This window comes from Ostrea edulis, chromosome 5 (genome assembly GCF_947568905.1).
Source record: "Ostrea edulis chromosome 5, xbOstEdul1.1, whole genome shotgun sequence".
NCBI classification, from domain to species: domain Eukaryota; kingdom Metazoa; phylum Mollusca; class Bivalvia; order Ostreida; family Ostreidae; genus Ostrea; species Ostrea edulis.
The window spans coordinates 25,085,917-25,106,496 of NC_079168.1; the positions used below are offsets into that span (position 1 = coordinate 25,085,917).

General features: G+C 33.1%; 1 protein-coding gene across 1 annotated transcript; it reads left to right on the top strand.

The window, feature by feature from the left end:
• Nucleotides 1-2,432: 2,432 nt before the first annotated feature.
• Nucleotides 2,433-2,804, top strand: LOC125651250 (ubiquinol-cytochrome-c reductase complex assembly factor 2-like). Its single transcript, XM_048879829.2, has one exon. The coding sequence runs from the start codon at nt 2,433-2,435 to the stop codon at nt 2,802-2,804; it is 372 nt and encodes a 123-aa protein (XP_048735786.1).
• The last annotated feature ends 17,776 nt before the right edge of the window (nt 2,805-20,580 follow it).

Consider the following 20,580-nt stretch of genomic DNA (forward strand, 5'->3'; position numbering starts at 1 on the left):
TATACAATGTATCTGTTATTTGCATTATACAAAATAGCAAATAATAACCACTGTTAATAAAGGTGCGGGGGTGGTGGTGCTGGCTTTACGTGCCTGATAACATGAACGCGACTATTACATTTTGCGTCAAGATCAAAGCAAAGTGTGGTAAATATGAAATTTATCGTTATGAAATTATGAATCTGCAGTGGTGTATATATTAATACTCACCTATATAAGTTCAATAAACCTTTTATTATATAGCTAAAGTGTTTAGTTGTTAAATTATATCCCTTTTCACTCAAACTACTCCAAAATAGACGAGAATTCATCAATATTGGCATCTAAGGTGAAGGTGTGACAATATCAGCATGCATTTCTTAACTGTTCACTATTTAACCCGTCGTTAATGCATGAAGCAAACTGATTTTGTGAATGGGGACATCATAATTTATGACAGTAAAACATTTTGCTTAAAGCTGTATGGTCCGAATTACAATATTTTTTTCCATCTCGTAAAAATGCTATTAAATCATCGCACGTATGTAGTTATGAGACTGTACGACATATCATAAATTATTTCACCTGTTTTAACCCAAATAATTTGATTTTAAATCGATGTTTACAAATAACCGCGTCACTCTGCCATTTCAAGTGACAGGCACGTGACCAGTTCAAACTTTCAGATCATCGGTGGTCTTATCTGTATTTTGTTATAACAGTACCGTACCATGAGTTTAATAGAAATAAAAATATCAAATACCTCTTAGTAATTCGTTGTTTTACGCTCTTTCAGCCTTAAAACTAGACAGTTGCGTATGAGTTAATACATCATGTTGGGATTCCCCTGACGCGCGTGGGTCTATTTATAGACGTCTATTATGGGATGATTTATATATGTAGCCACTATATTTACTTTCTAAATAATATTCGCACTGTTTTCTTTTACATGCAGATGTTTTCAAGCATGTAATTAAGGGAAAGTTAATAACTTTATAAAGTAATTAATCTGCTTTAAAGTAATTATGTAAAAAAATAATACATGAACATCGGGTCATACAGCTTTAAGTAAATATTAAATACCGGCTCTGTCAGATTCGGAGGACCGTCGTTTGCCATTTTGGCTTGTTAACGTCAGTACGGTAACGTCAATATTGAATGCTCATATTCGGAATGTTTCGGGCGCATACAATTTACGCAATGCAAAGTTAGCGTTCAATAAATTCTCAGGATATTTAACGCTAACATCCTCTAGATTTTACGCCGACTTTATAATAGACTATTTATTAGCTATATAATAATACAGGGTTATTGAACTTATATTGGTGAATATTGGCACGAATTGGCTGTCAAAATGCACGAGCTTGCGAGTGCATTTTGACAGCCAACTCGTGCCAATATTCACCTATATAAGTTCAATAACCCTTTTATTATATAGCTAAAGTATTTAGTTGTTAAATTATATCCCTTTTCACTTAAACTACTCCAAAGTAGACGAAAATTCATCAATATTGGCATCTAAGGTGAAGGTGTGCAATAACAGCATGCATTTCTTAACTGTTCAATATTTAACCCTTCATTAATGCATGAAGCAAACTGATTTTGTAAATGGGGACATCATAATTTATGTACAGCAAAACATTTTGCTTATATATATATATATATATATATATATATATATATATATATATATATATATATATATATATATTCTAATTCAACTTGGACGTGAAATAAAGCATGCACACAATTTGGACGTGAAATAAAGCATGCACACAATTCAGTATTATTGTAAAAACGATAGTTTAATAAAAAGTTTGAAATACTTTATAATATATTTTGTTCATTGATACATTTGATATATATATATATATATATATATATATATATATATATATATATATATATATATATATCAGTGTTGAATATAACAAAAGTTGGAGTCCTATCAGTATGTGAGTCAAAATAAATGTGTGTCCTATTGCATTTTGCACCGGTCCCAACCCCCAATAAATATTGACCGGTCCCTAAACGATAAACAACCAAACAAAACAAACACAATTTTGGGAGCGAGATCTTTAAAATACGACAAAGTGTATCTGTGAAAAAAATATTTCAAATCCACTTCTATAACAAAATCTTAATTGTTAATTTAAAAAATTATGTCCGTGCCCTTAAATCTTTTTATTTCATTCGGAAATTAATTTTGACACCATTTTGGGAATTTTAAAGATATTAAATGTTTTATGTACAGGGAAATTACGGAAATATACCCACCTTCAAAATGCCAACTATTTGTTCGGGACTAGATTTATTTTGACATCGGGATCGGTGTACTCAGCGTTACTTTCATTTTCGTCGTTGCATAAGTTACATCGAAGGACAAAATATTGAATTGATATCGAAGGACAAAATATTGGATAACGCAGCTCTAGACGGCTACAACATTTACAATGACCATGTACAAGAAATTTATGAGACTTTGTGATATATGGACGAAAGACCCATCAAGGAAAAAGGACCTAGGCTTATTCATCGAAAGAAAAGTAGCCAAGGCGTTCTCAAAAGGGGAAAATTCTACTGTGGATGCAAAGGAGTGTAGTGAAATGTACGAGGCTTTGGAAAGAATAGCAAACGATAGTGCTATGAAAAAATACCCACTGGACGACAACGTTAAATTATCTGTTAGTGGATTGGACTTAGAAGGTTGCCACGCATTAAATTCGACACAGAGAGAGGAAGAATACAGAGAGAAACTCAGCACGAAGGTCAACGAAATGCTACCGTCCTTCCTTAGGAGAGGATATATACCGAAGAAAGATTAATTTATTGTTGAACTAAACTGTTGAGTTACTGAATTATCGAAAACCAAAAAGAGTGATATAGTTCTGAAGAGTGTGTACAGCATTCTGCAGTTTTGAAATTGATCAGGAGAACGTGCTGGTGTAAATTTAAAACTGTTTTGACAAAGTATTGTCTGTTTGATTATGAGATATGGAAGGTTATGGAGAATGTTTCCACACGTAGCAATCATTTAAACTTACAGGTACCGAATTACAATCACGTTTTTTTTAAAAGATGAATTACAATCATGGTTATCTCAGTTAAACTGTGATTAATTTTAAAATGATGTTTGACATGCCATTCCTTCCCACTGCTGTTTAAATTATGAGCCATCCAAATCTATGTAAGATTACATTAAACATGTAGATAGTTGTCAAATAATGTCACTTTTTCTTTATCTTAGTAGAGTGTTAAATGATAAAAGGAGATCTTGTGGACATGTGTACTACGATTCTGTATGAATGATTGGTTGTATATATTGTTTTACGTCCCACTTAAGAATTTTTCACTCATATGGAGATGTCACCATTGCCGGCGTTTAAGCCTATGCTTGGTGCTTTTTGGTTTTGAGCAGGATTGGAAGGGTTCTTTATCGTGCCACACCTGCTGACACGGGCCTCAGGTTTTGCAGTCTCATCTGTAGGACCACCCCATTTAGTCACCTCTTAGGACATGCAAGGGGTAATGAGGACTTATTCTAACTCGGATCCCCACGAGATGAATACTGTATGTAATTTGGTAGTAAGGTTTACTGAAATTCAGGTAGCACAGTAATAACATAATGTTGGCTCCTGAAGTTTCAAATTTAGGTGCCCTTTAATAAATTTGCTAACATAAAACTTGAAATTAAAGTGTGCAGATTTGTATATGATTTGGGGGAAAAAAATCCTAAAAACTATTCACCATACAAAATGAAAAGTATCCAGTCATGCTGACCAAAAAATAGAAAATTCCATGTCTGAAGAATTCATTCTCATAGTGGGCAAGTGATTTGTTCATTTTAATGACCTATACAAATTTTTATTTATTGCTTGGTGAGCAAGTATATATTAAGGTTAAACCCTGTCATATCTGGACGGTATATACTCAATGGTTCTCCCACAAAATTGATATAAAGGACAATTATATAGTCCATGGTTGAGCTTGCGAAATGAAAAATAAATTTCAATTATTGCAGGTATTACCATTGTCAATGTTTAGTGATTAGAAGAAGACAAAACAAGAGGTTCATGGACCACATTGCTCACCTGGGCTACAGCAGTTTCCCCATAGACACATGAAATCCCAATGACATCCCTATCTTGAACCCATGGATCATGGTTTAAACAAATATCAATGAGGATGCTTGCATTTAAAGTACAAGAAACATAAAATCTCATGGTGGATATGACTGGTTAATGGGGAATGCTTACTGTTAGACACCTGATCCACTTCTGGGGTCTGTGTTTTGCCTTACTTTTAAATTAGTATTCTTTTCATGTAGGAATTTATTTGCGATTGATCACTGGTTTGTTATCTTCACACTTTTTTCCAACTCACCTGGGTCAATTTCAACCAAGCTTGGCACAAATCATCCTTGGGTGAAGGAATTCAAGTTTGTTCAAATGAAGGGCCATGCCCCTTCAAGGGGGAGAAAATTAAGAAAATGCAAAATTGAGTGGGATCATCAAAAACCCCAAGGGTTGAGTGAGGCCACAATAAGGGATCAAAGTTTTACACAGGGATATATAGAAATATAAAAGAAAAGAAAATCTTTTTCTCAAGAACAACATCACCATGATTACTCACATTAATATGCAAGTATTTTAGGGTAGTGTAGATTCAAGTTAGATCAAATTGTGGTCCCCAGGGGTAGGTTAGTGCCACAACATGGGATCAGAGTTTTACATAGGAATATATGGGAAAATCGCGGTAACAACAGAGCTATGAATACTTGTATTAATATGAAAGCATCCCCAGGTAGTGCAGATTGAAGTTAAGCTTGTTCAAATAGGGGATTGAAATTTTATGTTGGAATATATAAAATTAATTCTTAAAAATCTTTTTCTCAGGAATGATAGGATAATGAATACTCATATCAATATGCAAGCATCCCAGATAGTGTAAATTCAAATTGTGGTCCCAGGGGTAGGGTGGGACTACGATAGGGGATCGAAGATTTACAAGCGAATATATAAGACAAATATTTAAAAATCTTCCCAATATAACAACAGGGCAATGGATACTCATTTTGATGTGCAAGTACATGTGTATCCCCAGGTATTTCAAATTGAAGTTTGATCGAATTATGGTCTCCAGTTTTATATGGGAAAATTAGGGTCCCCGGTTTTACATGGGAATATTATGGTCCCCGGTTTTATATGGGAATATTATGGACCCCGGTTTTATATGGGAATATTATGGACCCCGATTTTATATTATGGACCCCGATTTTATATGGGAATATTATGGTCCCTGGTTTTATATGGGAATATTATGGTCCCTGGTTTTATATGGGAATATTATGGACCCCGATTTTATATGGGAATATTATGGTCCCTGGTTTTATATGGGAATATTATGGTCCCTGGTTTTATATGGGAATATTATGGTCCCTGGTTTTATATGGGAATATTATGGTCCCTGGTTTTATATGGGAATATTATGGTCCCTGGTTTTATTTGAGGATATATAGGAAAACACTATAAAAATCTTCTCAAAAATTGCAGGACCATGGTCAGTGATATTGATATGCAAGCATCTTGAGGTAGTGAAAATTCAACTCTGTTCAATTCAGGGGCCCCAGAGATAGGATGGGGCCATAATAGGAGATCAAAATTTAATAAAGGAATGTACAGGAAATAGATTAAAACGACGAATTCTTTTGAAGATTAGCAGGACCATACTAATTCAATTCAAAACGCAAACGTTCCTGAGTTATGTTGATTAATTTTTTATGCCCTCGTGACTAAAGTAGAGGGTGGGCAAATTATTGTTTTTGTCCCTTCTTTCTAAAACTTTAACCTTGCTAATAACATTTAAATGGTGAAATATAGGACTCTCATATTTCATACGTGTTTCGTTGTGACAAGACTTGTCTTTGGGTACCAAGGTTTAGACCTAGTTTGGAGTTTGACTTACTCTTAAGAGATACTAACGTAGGCAATATCTCCTGAACTATTTAATGTACACGATAGCACGTTAATATTTTGAATATAGAAATTTTAAAACTGTAATCGAAACTTTATCCTTGATCAAAACTTTTTAATGGTGAGCGATACATCTTTCATATTCAATGTATGCAGTCCTTTTGTCAAAGATTTTTCTTTCAGTACCAAAGTTTTTACCTTGTAACATGACTTTGGATTTTTATGTCTTTTAACCTGGGGAATGCCCTCTGAACTGTTTTATTTTTATATCAGGTTTTCATGTTTTAAATATATGAAAAGACCTTACATTTCATACCATGATTTTTTACCTTGTGACCTGTACCGTTTCATCATGGTGATGCCGTGACCCTAAGGGGCTAAGTTGGAGTCACAATATGGGGTAAAATTTCTCATGGGAGTAAAGATCGCAAAAACCCTATTAAAATCACATGAACATCCACAGGGCAAGGTGACTCAGGTGAGCGATGTGGTCCATGTGCCGCTTGTTCATATATGTCCGAATGAGTGGAAATATAGAAGAAAGTCAGCTATAAATTTCGAATGTCTAAAATGACAGCAAAAAGTAAGGGTCATGTAATTGTGGCTTAAAAAACCTAAGGGTAATATACTCCGTAAGGGGTACCTTTATACCAAGTTTGACAAATAATGATTTTCCATTCCACGCCCGCCTATCCTTTGAAAGAACAAGAATGGTGTAATTTTTAAACCCCCTTTTTGAAAATTGATGGGACTTAATGGTTTGCATCTGTTGTTTGGTAGCTAAAATGTCTGCTTCTTGTTTGTCAAACATCACACATGCTATATTGGTAGCCCATAATCAATTCATTTACTCATGCTTGGTAAAATCTTAGTATAAGTGACTCTATATAGAAATTTGTCTAAAATTGTGTGTGTGGTTTTTTTTTGTGTGTGTGTGTGTGTTTTTTTTTTTTTTTTTTTTTTTTTTTTACAAAGTATAGAAGCGATGTTACTAATTTGGACCCATCTAAGAGTCCAAACCCTGAGGTTGCAACATTAACAATTATGGCACATCCTTTTCTGTCTTTCCTAAATATGCATGTAGTTTTTATACTGTATCCGCAAAATCAAAGAAGTCCTTCAAATGATAAAGACAACCAGTAATACTATTTGTTTGCGAACATTTAAAGATCTTTTCACATTTTTCTTGGGTTTTCCTGACACTTTTGCTCTTGATCAGTTCTTCAGTTCCATCGCTTAACCTAACAACACCAAGTCTTAAAAAATCTCACTTTCCCCTCCAATTGCTAAACACGCTGAATGTTGCTGCTTAGATATTTTATTGAAAGTAGATATTAACGACAAACTAACGACTCAATTTTATGACAAATGGGATAATTTCAGCATCTCCATCGTCAATTTCCCATACTTATGTAGCAATATTCCATTATCACCTGCATATGGTGTTTATATCTCAACTGATTCGATTCACTAGAGCTTGTTCTGCTTATGGTCAGTTTTTAAATTAAAGCAGGCTACTGACAAACTCGTTGATGGTGCAGGGGTTTCAACTGTCTCGTTTAAAGTAAGGATTTTGCAAATTCTATGGTTGTTATAACGATCTAGTTTGCCAATACAACTCATCATTGGGTCAAATGCTGTCTGACGTGTTTTATACTGATTGTTAGTCCGTTCTTGGCACACTGATCCTGACTACGGATAACCCCGTTTACCCGTTCAAGATATAGGGCTCACGGCGGATGTGATCGATCGACAGGGGATGCTTACTCCTCCTAGGCACCTGATCCCACCTCTGGTATATCCGGGGGTCCGTGTTTGGCCAACGCTCTATTTTGTTTTGCTTATGGGAGTTATGAGATTGATCACTGTTCATTATCTTCACTTTCATAACAGAGAATTATGAGCTCTGTATCTCCAATAAATCTCGACAACTGATATTCAAATTATTGCTGACCATTATACCTATCTTAGTTAAGCATTCTAAACATTATAACTGGAAAAATAAAATTCGATTTTTTGGTGCTCAAATCGTGTCCTTACCCCTTTAAGGTAAAGATTTCAGCTTCTCCATCGTCAACTTCCCATATATATAAGAGTTTGTTCTGCATATGGTGAGTTTTTAAATCGAAGCAGGCTACTGACAAATAAGTTTATAATGCAGGGGTTCCAACAGTCTCGTTTAAAGTCAGCATGTGGCTGCAAACGATCCAATGTAAAATCAGACGCTGTGCCAATCACTTTTGAATTTCCGAAGACTGAAACTAATCAACGTAGAAAGTTCATCGCTTATTTCCAGCAAAGAACTTTGTATACATATATTACACAAGTTTATTGTAAAAACAAAAACATACCCATTAATGAATGTAAACTTTGAATAAATCCACACAAAATTATGGTTTAGTTTCATATTTATCTACAATTACATTACAAAATCCACCAGCCAACAATTTTCAAACAGTTTCATATATTTATCAATACGTGTAATATAGCTATATAAATACATGTACAAAAGAAGTATCAGTAAGATACCATAGCATATATTCCATTTTTGTTTTAAAAAAAACTAAAGATTTTTTTTTTCAAATTAAAGATACGATTTCATCACACATCAACTAGTACGTAAAGTGCTAAAAGACCTCTCCGGAAATATAGAAATCAAACAACGATTTGTGTATTGTAGACTTTTTAAACACACAAGGAACAGCAGCTGGTTATGAAGAATCATTAGTCAGTACAATAAACTGCATGGAAGGTGAATATTTCATTATTAGTAATATATTTTAAAAAGGGACGGATTCACGATTTCCCCCAAACTTTTGTTTTTCACTTTTAATAATCAAAATATATTGTCTAATGTGTTTAAAAGATTTCACTTAGAAATTAAGGTTATACATCATCACAGAACCTCATGTTAGAGAGTTCATTATTTGTTTTGTATACAAAGATTACAGTATGTTTACGAAATTTTCAAAAGAAATGGATATCGATCTAAATCTATTATATCTTTCACATTTCAAGCATTCTTTGGGTAAAGTGTGTCAACTGATATCTTGCGGACAGCAGTAGTGGATCCAGAAGGGGACAGTAAAAAGCAAAAAGTGAAAATCCTTATTGGGTCCAGGGACAGGCACCCTGCAACTACTAGTTCTGACAAATCAAGACAGATATCTTTAAGTTTTCGGACATAGTTCTGTAATAAAGAGGATCATATTTTGTAAGGTTAATTGATGTTTATTTCTGACAGAAAACGAATTTTACCCCAACGTAACCATTATTTTTAGTTTTACAGTGGGTAGCTGTAAGGAAGTTTGTCGTTAATGCTCGACTCGAAAACTGATGGTGTCTCTAGAGATGAAGAAGACAACATATAGAAACTGGCTATCAAGTTTGTCCTTTACGCCTGCTAATATGTAATGGGGCTATTTTGTTTTATTTAAAGTATATCTCAAGAAATGGTTGCCTTTTCTTCTGAATAATTATTGAAAATATTCAAACATACATCGGCATATTATACCTTAGGCACTTTTTTCAATACATGAAAAACATTATGACCTTCTAGTAAAATCAGAACTACCCACTTGCAAAGTGATTCAAAAAATTTAAAACAGGAGTTTGCCCAACTCTCTACTCTGTCTTGCCTATAGAATTAATGATTGGTCACTGTTTATTATCTTCACATTACATGGTCGGTCACTTGTTGTCGATATTTGGAAATGACTTCTTTGTATTACAAAATGGACACTGTAGGCCTACCACATACTTGATCTCAGGGCTAAATATTGAAATGATATGCACATACTTGTATAACGGTAACTAAAATCAGGATAAACAAATAAATGCAAAAACTGCAGCTCCAGTCTTTTCAAGTTTCCACCAGAGAAAGCAGACGACACATAGAATGGACTACAAAACAAACTAAACCCACTTGAAAAATATTGAAATGATTTGTACATAAAAATTGATACCAATACAAAAAAAGTAGTCATTTTTATAGCCACTATATTATGCTGCCGTAACAGTGGGCGTTCCTGTATATACACGGGGACCCTAACGACAGAATTGTGCAGGCAAACAATCATGAAAATGAAGTTGTTTTTATTATCAAAATTATACGTGTATGCTTGTAAAAGCTTTTCCAATAATTTTTCTATATACGCAAAGATAATCCTCAAATACTTGTATGCTATATTACGTGATTGATAAATATACATAAGATAACATAAGGCGTGCATAATCAATAGTCGGCGTCTTTGAAGTTGCGGCTTCTCTGCCAGCCTTGAATCTGATGACGACATGTCCACTGAACGTCTTGGTGTGTTTTTACGGTAACACACGGAGTGTAAAATTTTCATCAATGGATGTAATTCACAGTACTTTTTTTTCTGGCAAGATACTATCAAAATGTTGATTATTTAAAGTTTAACGATCTATTTTAATTGTGAATTGTTTGAATGGGGTGACTTCTTGTTTCAAGTTTCTTATTTTGATTTTTGAATCATTTGTAATTTGCATATTGACATTATATTAATTGCCGTTGGTCTTTTAACGATCGTTTAGATTTGCAAGATGGTTTGTTTATTTGATTGCGTGTATCAAGAACGATGTGTGAACAAATATTCAAACTTAAATCTACATGGTAATTTTTGAAACAATTATCCCATCACCTCGTGAATTTCGGTGTCTTTGATATTATACGCATTGCGCAAAGTGTCAGTTTGCTCCCGCAAAAGATAAAGACCCTCTATAATGGTAATTCTATGTAATTTGCGTGGATAGTTAAAATCAAAATGGAATCAATTGGTCAACGTTGATAACGACGACAATTGTTTTTTGCTAGCATTAAGGAATTGAAGTGAAATTAGCGGGCATCACCACATTCATTCCACGTAATAAAATCAAGAACTTTATTCTCCAGTTCGACAGTATATTCATTTTATTTTAGTGTGGAAACAACCGGTAACGTTTCCAAACTTTCACTTGTGAATTGAATGATGTAACTACAGTAGATAATTTTGTGTGTGTGTGGTTTTGAGAAAATTCGTAATAAAGAATTTCGAAAAATCACACCACACGCTGTAGAATGTCTGTTTACTCGAAGGGGCATAGACACGATTTGACCTGAAAATTTTCAAATTTTATTTTTCCATTTTTAATGTTTAGAATCCTTAATTAGGGTGTTTCTAATGGTCAGCAAAAATTTGAATGTCAGATGTCGAGGTACATGGGATATCCAGAGCTCACACTTCTGTGTTATGTAAACAAAGCTCGTGTCATGTTTTTGTTCACATAGGTTAAATATACAAATAAATTTTTTATTTAAAGCAGATTTTTTTTCAATTACCATTTAATTCTGAACATAATTAAATAGTTTCATTAAATAGTTTCTAGTGTTTGTCACATCTTAATTTGTTTTAAACATACTATTTTCTATCAAGCAATCTATATGTAAACAAAAACATGACACGAGCGTTGTATCTCACTTGTAACTCAACAACTGATATTCAAATTTGTTTGACTATTAAAAATATCTCAGTTGAGCATTCTAAACCTTAAACATTAAAAATTAGAATTTGAAAATTTTCAACTCAAATCGTGTCCATGCCCCTTTAAAATGATTTCCCCTATAAGACCACGGCCAACTACTCAAGCAGCAAGCGTCAGCTGATTTTCAGATGGAGCACGTGGATCTCGTGCGAAAAAAGTGGGAAAAGTTTAGTTGTCCTTTGCTGAATAGATAGATTAAACGATTTTACTGTCTCATCAGGGAATTCGATTTATAACTGTAAAATACTTTTCCATAATACTTAGCTCATTAATATTCAACTAGACATGCAGATTTTAAAACACTCATTGTGTAGAAGTAATCACGTTAACTTTATATAAGAGCACTAATCTTCTCCATTATGTGTGCACAAAGTCGAACAACAATTTAAAAATTTTAGTCAAAATTGCTCAACACAAAAATAAAAATATAAATTTCTGGAAAACGGAAAAAAATATTGTTCACCAAGATAAAGGATATGTAAAAGCTTTGTAGATTCGTACATCGATCGTTTACCGACAGTTTGGTTTTACTATGAAGTCACTATTCTCATCTTAACATGCAATTCTTTCTACAGATCAAATAGATAAAAGTATAGAATTTGAGTTGGCAATAATTGTTTGTTTTTCAAGAACCCGATCTTCAATTTTTCCACAAGTACATAGAGGACTATCGATCATGTTACGATGGGATAAATGTTTGCTTAAATTGTGCCGAATCGTGTATGATCATTTACAACAGTTGGTACACAATTTTTTAAAACTTGATTTACATTTAGAGAAACGCAATTTAGAGTGTTTCTTGTGTTGTCTTTTCGGCAGGAAATATATCTCTATGATAGTTCGGGATCAAATTTTGGTCCACTTTATGCATTAATTTATTCATGCAGTTTTTTGCCTCATTTGAAACTGACCCCATTCTATTGCCAAATAAAGAGATTATCTCTATGCTTATAAAATTCACCCTTGCTGCAATTAATTGAAATTCTTCTAGCTAATTTTGCATATTTGTGTTGAGTTTCACATCCTCCCTATACTCTTTTGCTTGAATATTGTTTAATATTCCACTCGAGATTGTTTAACTCATATGGTGACGTCACCACTGCCAGAAGGGCTACAAAATGTAGGCCTATGTTCGGCGCCTACGGCTTTTAAGCAGGGAGGGATCTTTGTTGTGTTACACCTGCTGTGACACGGGGCTCGATGTTTGAGGCATCATCCGAAGGACCTCCCCATTTAGTCGCCTCTTACAACGAGCAAGGGGTATTGAGGACCTATTCTAAAGGGGACCTCCACAGGACCCTATGCTCTGATCGAGTCTACTTTAGATAGGTTTTTGATAACTCCAACATTCTATTAGTTTGAGAATTAGTGAGTGAGGATTCCGGGACTTCAGACAATTATTGAATAACGCATCATATGAAAATACTTTAAACAAATGACAAACTATGTAAAGATAAGAATAAATAATGATTTGGAATTTAAGATTATACATGAGAGAAAATAGAATAAAAATTTACAGAAAGTCCGGAACATACACCAGAGATTGATCACTGTTCGTTATCTTCACCTTTCACCACTGAAATACAATGTGCTTTGACTGAGTCAAAATAGTTTGAGAACTTGAATATTCCGTCGCCGTTAAGATTATTTACTTTCTAGCAGTTTTGAGGTTTCTGTGATTGAGGGTATACTTTAGAAAACAAAAATCATTTGATGAATATATTAAGAATATTAAGAGGCCTCTGCTGGTGGACTGTTAGTCCCCGAGGGTCTCTACAGCCCAGTAGCTAAGTACTTCGATACTAACTTGAAAATACGGATGTATATTTAATTGCTGGGATAAAATTTAGAAATTCATTTCAAAATGAAGGATTATCTCCCTCATGCATAGCTCTTATCCTTGGACGAATTTGGCTTCAGTTTTTTGGCACTCTAGTTTTCCTTTTAGCTCTTACAAGTTTATCGTGATTTCGTATTTCCAAAATTTTGGCTTGAGCATCACTGAAGAGACATTATTTGTCGAAATGCGCATCTGGTGCATCAAAATTGGTACCGTATAAGTTTTACACCGAACAATTTGAGAGCTATTGAACATATGAGAACTACTTGTATTTGGAAAACTATGAACATAGGAAATATTTTAATGATTAGAATAGAAGGAAATTATTTGAACATTTGGGAAGTTTTGAGAGTTTGATAAATCTTTATTGAGATTAAATGACTGAAATGTAATATGATTGAGAAGTTGACATTACATGTATATGAAAGGTGAAAATAAGGAACAGTGATCAATCTCATAACTCGTATAAGCAATACAAAATAGGTAGTTGTGCAAACATTTATGTTATATGAGATAATTTGATAAAATATATATAGGAACAAACACGACCAACATATTCTGATTGAGTCAAGATATCTTCTGAAAACTCGAGAATTCCATTAATGACTTTTCAAAGTGTAAGATTGTATGATTGAGAATTCTAATACTTCAGCAATATTAGAATATGCGAGATTTTTTTTATTGTATGATATTAATAGAAATTTGAGAACTATTTCAACCATTTGAGGTATATTTGAGATATCGTTTTAGAACTTCACGAATCTATTACAATTCGTTTTGGAATAGCATGACAGAGCACGAAACAAAAAAAGTATATAAATGTGATATTTGTTTGCCCACTCCATACATACCGGTACACAATAAAATCATACTTAACAGGTAATTAGATCATGAAACAAAACGTTTATTATCTTGACCTGTGATAAGAAAAATAACACGTTTCTGCTGAGTTTAACATTAAAGTTTTGAGTGACACAGCATGCTAAAATGATATGGATATTTCAATATGGAAAGACCATAGATTCTAATGCCATTCTCCATTTTACAACGTGATCATTCTCAAAGGTCTGAAATATTCACTATAAGCTCAAAAGGAAAACAGTGCATGGATATGAGTTTGTATTGAGAAAACAAATTTTGCTCATTTACAATGCATGATTACATAACTCAATTTTGGAAACGACATTTTAAAACTATATGTACATGTTTCTTCATTTGGATTGAATACACTATCTATGAATCCTTTTATCCTGCTTTACAATTATCAAATTATCATTACAAAATGAAAAACTATTAATGATTCCTCATTCAGGCAAAACCCACACTGCTGTCTTTCAGTACTATCAATACTTTGATTAATATTAGCAGTCACCTAATTAAAGGATAAGTCATGTTTGGTAATGCATGTATTGAATATGCTAACAAATATAAATATCTAGGTGCAAAATCCTCCTCCTGTGGTTAATTCAAGGAAGCAATATCTTATATAAACAATAAAGCTGTTAACCTCATACAATTTCAGAGAGCACGTCAAGATCAAACAAGACACAATAAAATACTAGTATTGTTTACTCAATATCTTGAGAACCATTTGCTTGAAAGACAAAAAAACTTGGTATACTGACTTCTCCTTAGAGGCAAATAATCCCTATCGAATTTTAGGTCACGTTGTAAAAGGTCAAGGACAAAGTGGAAATGGCAAGACATTGTCTGTTCAGTATCTTTAAACAAACGTAAAACGTGGTTCACTGGTTCTACATAAGAAGTAGATAACTTATTGATTTTGAGGTCAAAGGTCAATCTCCTCTGGATATAAGATATAGTCTGATTTTGTAGGAATTAAATATGAAATTTGCTGTGTGTTGTGGATAAATGGTAATTACATTTACAAATAATCAAAAATTAAATTATCGTAATGGTATTGAGGTACTTGTATTCTACCGAAGAACCCTTTCTTAACCTATTGTATAAAGAGCAGTATAACAAAATGTCTTTCTCTGTTTCTATTTCATTTGGATCACATGAAACACATATCCTGTTCTCAATTCATATTTACTGGTTTTGATTTTCGGTCCTGCCGATGGTAAAACTCCACATCCATAGTTGGTCACACGATTTTGGGGAAGTCTACCTCCACATATTTTTAAGTGTATTGAGTTTTACAGAGAATGTATGTTCTGAGTTTTTGAATATAAATCGAGGATTCTGACGTAATTTGGCGTTGGCGACTTCAAGATCACATGGACTTGGAGTTGATTAGTGTTGCTTCATATCTAATGAATCGTTAAGGCTTTAATATGGGTAATCAAGTTTGACCGGGCTGGATCCCAGGGAAACACCCTTTTTAATGGTTCGTCCATCGTCAATATATATGGTTCTAAAAGCGCATCTGACTATCATGTTAAGATGATGTTGACAGAGCGATGCTGACCATTCAATTTTTCCTTGGAGGGTCGGTGTAAATCGATGAACGCCGTGGAAATATCGCATTGCTCTGTTTTGGACCATGTCCACACCGTGATAATTTGTATAACACCATACTCCACTGCAATAATCTAGCACTAGTACGACACAGTTATGGAATTTTTCATGTTTTAAATCCAACGTCTTTTGTAGAATATCTGTTTGAAATTACAGATCCCAATGCACGTCCTCCGGATTTTGTAAGATTTTCAGCTTTCAATTTAGAGTCATGTTTTTCATCAAATATTACTCCCAAGATGATTCAAATTCCAAATGTTTATCTCTAAGATTAAATGTGTGGTTACTTCTTATCGTTTGTTTTTTCCTAAAATGAACAACTTTTGGTTTGTCCGGGTTTATTTCGAGAATTATTAGTAGATAACAAATTTATTCAGTGAACGAATTTACGGTTTAATTTCATATCAATGCAAATCATACAAATTATTATACACGATTTAACTTTCATTCACGCCCATCTTTGTGATTAAGAAGTGAAATATCACAAATATCAATCTTTTCATATGACCTTTAAGTGTCAAGTTTCAAGACTTCTGCTATGTACATAGAGTCTATCATAAAAAGTGTATTGTAGATTCTATATCTACATTAATGAAGATAATATGAGTTGACATATGTACACAAATCTGGTGAGTATTTTTCCAAATGTTGTACGTTTAAAATCATGAGAATAATTTCAAGTAGGAGCAAATGAAGATAATTTAAATGCATATACTTCGATTATTCTAATTCATAATTTTCATTTAAAAATTGCAGTTTATTGCAGAACTTAATGAGATGTATCATCTTGCATTATACTAAAATTCCACATATAGTCTAGGCCTATGTCCAATATTACCTGTTCAAAGAAATAGTGGCGGGCGATTAATGTGAAAAAGTATACATGTATATGTAAAAATATCAAAGGTTTGTGACTGTAACATGTTTTCAGTGATATAAAATAAAATCACCAAGCCCTGCAAGGATACTTCCTTTAGTATATATATGAATTTTGTTAAGTTTACAAATTTTCGTCATTAATGGACATTAGGCGTTGCGATATTAATGGGGGCATGGTGAAAGTTTGGAAAACCTCTGTGTATATGACTGATTAATGCATTGAATTCAAAATTGAACATGACTTGAAATGAACATTTCCACTGTTAGATATGACTAAGATTTGAAGTTCAAACTATCTTTCCCCCTCATTTTGGGGGTGGTGGTGGTGGTGGGGGTGGGGGGTGGGTGGTGGTGGCAAAAAGAACCATATTAAGCTCACTATAATAATAATAATAATAAATTCTTTTATTTAGACAGGATAGCACAATTAGTACAAATGACTAGTTTACATTGTGGTCCTGTATAAAACATATTCACAGACAGATAAATGAGAGAATAGAAAAATAAATAACACAATATAAAATATATACATAAAATACACACACGATATCACTGGGGGGAAAATAAACACACACACACACACACACACACACACACACACACACACACACACACATACATACATACATATATACATATATATATATAGTGTGTGTGTGTGTGGAGGAGTCCGTGTTTGCCCAGATTTATATTTTGTTTTGCTTATAGGAGTTATGAGAATGATCGCTGTTCGTTATCTTCACCTTTCATTCATATATATGAAAGGAAGTATCCTCTCAGGGCTTAGTTATATATACCAATTCTATGTCACTGAAACATGTCACAGTCACTAACTTTTAAGATTTTAACATGCATACTTTTTCACATGAAAACCCTGTCACTAAGTCTTTGATCAGGTAATATTAGACAAAGGTCTAGCTTATATGGGGAATTTTTTTTATGATATACAAGATGGCACATCGCATTGAATTCTGCAATAGAATATAATTTTTAAATGAAAATGATAAATTTGAATAATCGAAGTAAATGCATTTAAATTCTCTTCATTTGCTCCTACATGAAACTAATCTCTAAATCTTGAAAGTATACTATTTGGAAAAATACTCACCAGATTTGTGTACACATATCAATGCATATTATCTTGATGAAATCTACAATATATCTTTTAAGAAACCTAACACTTAAAGGTCATATCAAACCATTTAGGATAATGGTATTTTACTAACTAAACACAAAGGTGGGTATGAATAAGTTAAATTGCGAATGGTAATATGAATAATAATTTGCAATAATAATTTGCATTGATATGGAATTTAACTCTGAACTCGAACAGTAAATGATTTTTCCCGCTTATCTTCCTTGATTGTGTGTGTTTGTGACAGCTCAATGAAAATAGTGAAACAGTACACAGTTTTGTTTAACGAAATATCTCATCTTATTTAATGAACATGGACGAATCTGTTTTCTGACGAACTGTCTGATTTCATGGTAGTGCCATAACAGTTTGAACCAACTTGATATAATGCGCGACAGGCGAATAACGGTTCTTCAACATATCGTGATCTTGAAGTATAGGGCTAATGGGTGAAGATCATTGAAGTTTAACGGCTATCTGTTAAATATTAAGATCGATATGAACATGTGTACATTTCGTTTTGATTAATCGTAATAAAATATATCTAAAACTGTAATGATAATTCTATTTCCCGTACAATACAAATAAATTTAAAAATGTAGCTGATTTAGGAGTAATGTACCTTTTATAAGCTTGGTAAACGTATTATCATGGATGCCGTTTGTTGTACTGACACACGGTTCTTCATAAGTAGCTGGTGTTTCTCATACGTTCAAAAAAATGGTTTTCTTATCATTCCCAGGTGATCGAGTAGGTCTTGTTTTAGTGGTTTAAGTACTAGATGTCATATGCTCAAATCTTATTTCTGATTTGAAAAATACCGACATTATAATTCCCAACTTACAAAGTAAGTAATATAAGAAAGTACTTTATTTATCTATTGTGATATGTACAGTGTACCTTTTTCAACCTTTTCAGACATTATGTGAACACGCAGATTACAATTAGTTATGTCCCCATTAATATCTCAACGCCCAATGTCCACAAATGACTAGGATTTGTAATCTTTATATATATATTAAAGTGTATATATATGTGTGTGTGTGTGTGTGTGTGTGTGCGTGCGTGCGTGCGTGCATGCTTGCGTGCGTGCATGTGTGTGCGTGCATACATACATACAGACAGAGATAGATAGAAAGATAGATAGATATACAGATATATATGTATATATTGACATCATGGTCCGTTTTGACATATAAACTTCTGGTACATGTCGTAAATGGTTAATTGTTTATAGAGTTATACAGGTAGCTAATATTAATAAAAATATTGAGGATATAAACTATATTAAGAAGTAAAGTCTTATTAACAAAAGATTGTAGATTTTATTTTTATTTTGATATACATACCTATGACAGTTTGACTCATGAAAAATGTGCGGGAGGAGTTGACAAAACCCGGACAATCACGGAACATGAAATCATGGAAATTACACACAAAACACGGAAGAATCACTGACAGATATATTTTAGGCATGGATTCACGGATATGTTACAGAAATTACTTAGATTGTTTTTATTGAAGGATTTATATGAAATAAGGATTGAAGTAAGAAATGTTAGTTGTACAACGAAAGAAATAGAGTTTCAAGTTCAGTCTGGAAATTTTACATGTTCATAATGTGATGAAATCCGAAAGGAAATCAAGTCTTGCACGTATCAAGGATAGCAATATCTTTGTTTCAGAATTTTATATAAACAAGAGTTTTAATGAACAGTTTCCAAGGCATCGCGAATCCGTGCACCTGAAATTTTACACCTGCGCGTTCAATTATTCAAACACACAGACTCATCGAGAAATCCATTGCGAGAAATGTTGAATAGGGTTGATAAGAATTAATAAACCTTCCAATGTTTTTATTGCAGGCTTTCTGTTCGTATTCATTACTATGTAACTCATAAAATAGGCAGGCCTTCATAAAGCTTATTCTTGTATTGATATCAGATTACATATTACAAAAATGAGGAATAAAGTTTTATTATGACATTTTAACAAAATAAAACATGTAATTCCTTAGTTCATTTTTCGCTGCAATTCGCCAGATCAGCAAAGTGTGTTCATGTTGTACTGCCTACTTTTCCATTCGTAGTTTGGGTATTCTTGGTATGTCCTGTGAATTGAAAAAAAACCCCAATTAGATCATTTTCTAAATAATCTTGATACCACTATAAAATTGAGGTAATTTGTCCTATTTCTTAAATCATAACATTATTGATATATTAAATAGCAAACACATTATTGTTGTGAGCTATGACAATACTGAGATACAAAGGAAACAACATCCTGATATGATGATATGAAAAATAAATAAGACCTTGGTATTTGTAAATAATATAAAAGTACGTACCATATATCCTTTATTTCCATTGGGATCAACTGGTGTTTTTAAGATGGAACTGTAAACAAAAATTATCAATAAGGTGTTGATATAAAAAAAAAACCCAACAATTTGGTGAAGTCAAAAAGGACAAAAAAATATTTTGCTTATATATATCTAACAATGTTTGTTCAATTACCATGTTCAATTATTGTAAAGCGACTTAATGACTTGGAGAAGCTTTCCCCGTATACAAACATTACATAGTTTGGACCAAAGTTTAGACCTATTCACAGAATCGAAGGCCTTCTGAAAGTCTAGAAAGCAACAATACAAACACTATTTATTATTTAAAGTTTTGTTGATTAATGATTGTAAAATAAAAATGGCGTCAACTGTAGAACATCCGGATCTAAAACCAAACTGCGCATCT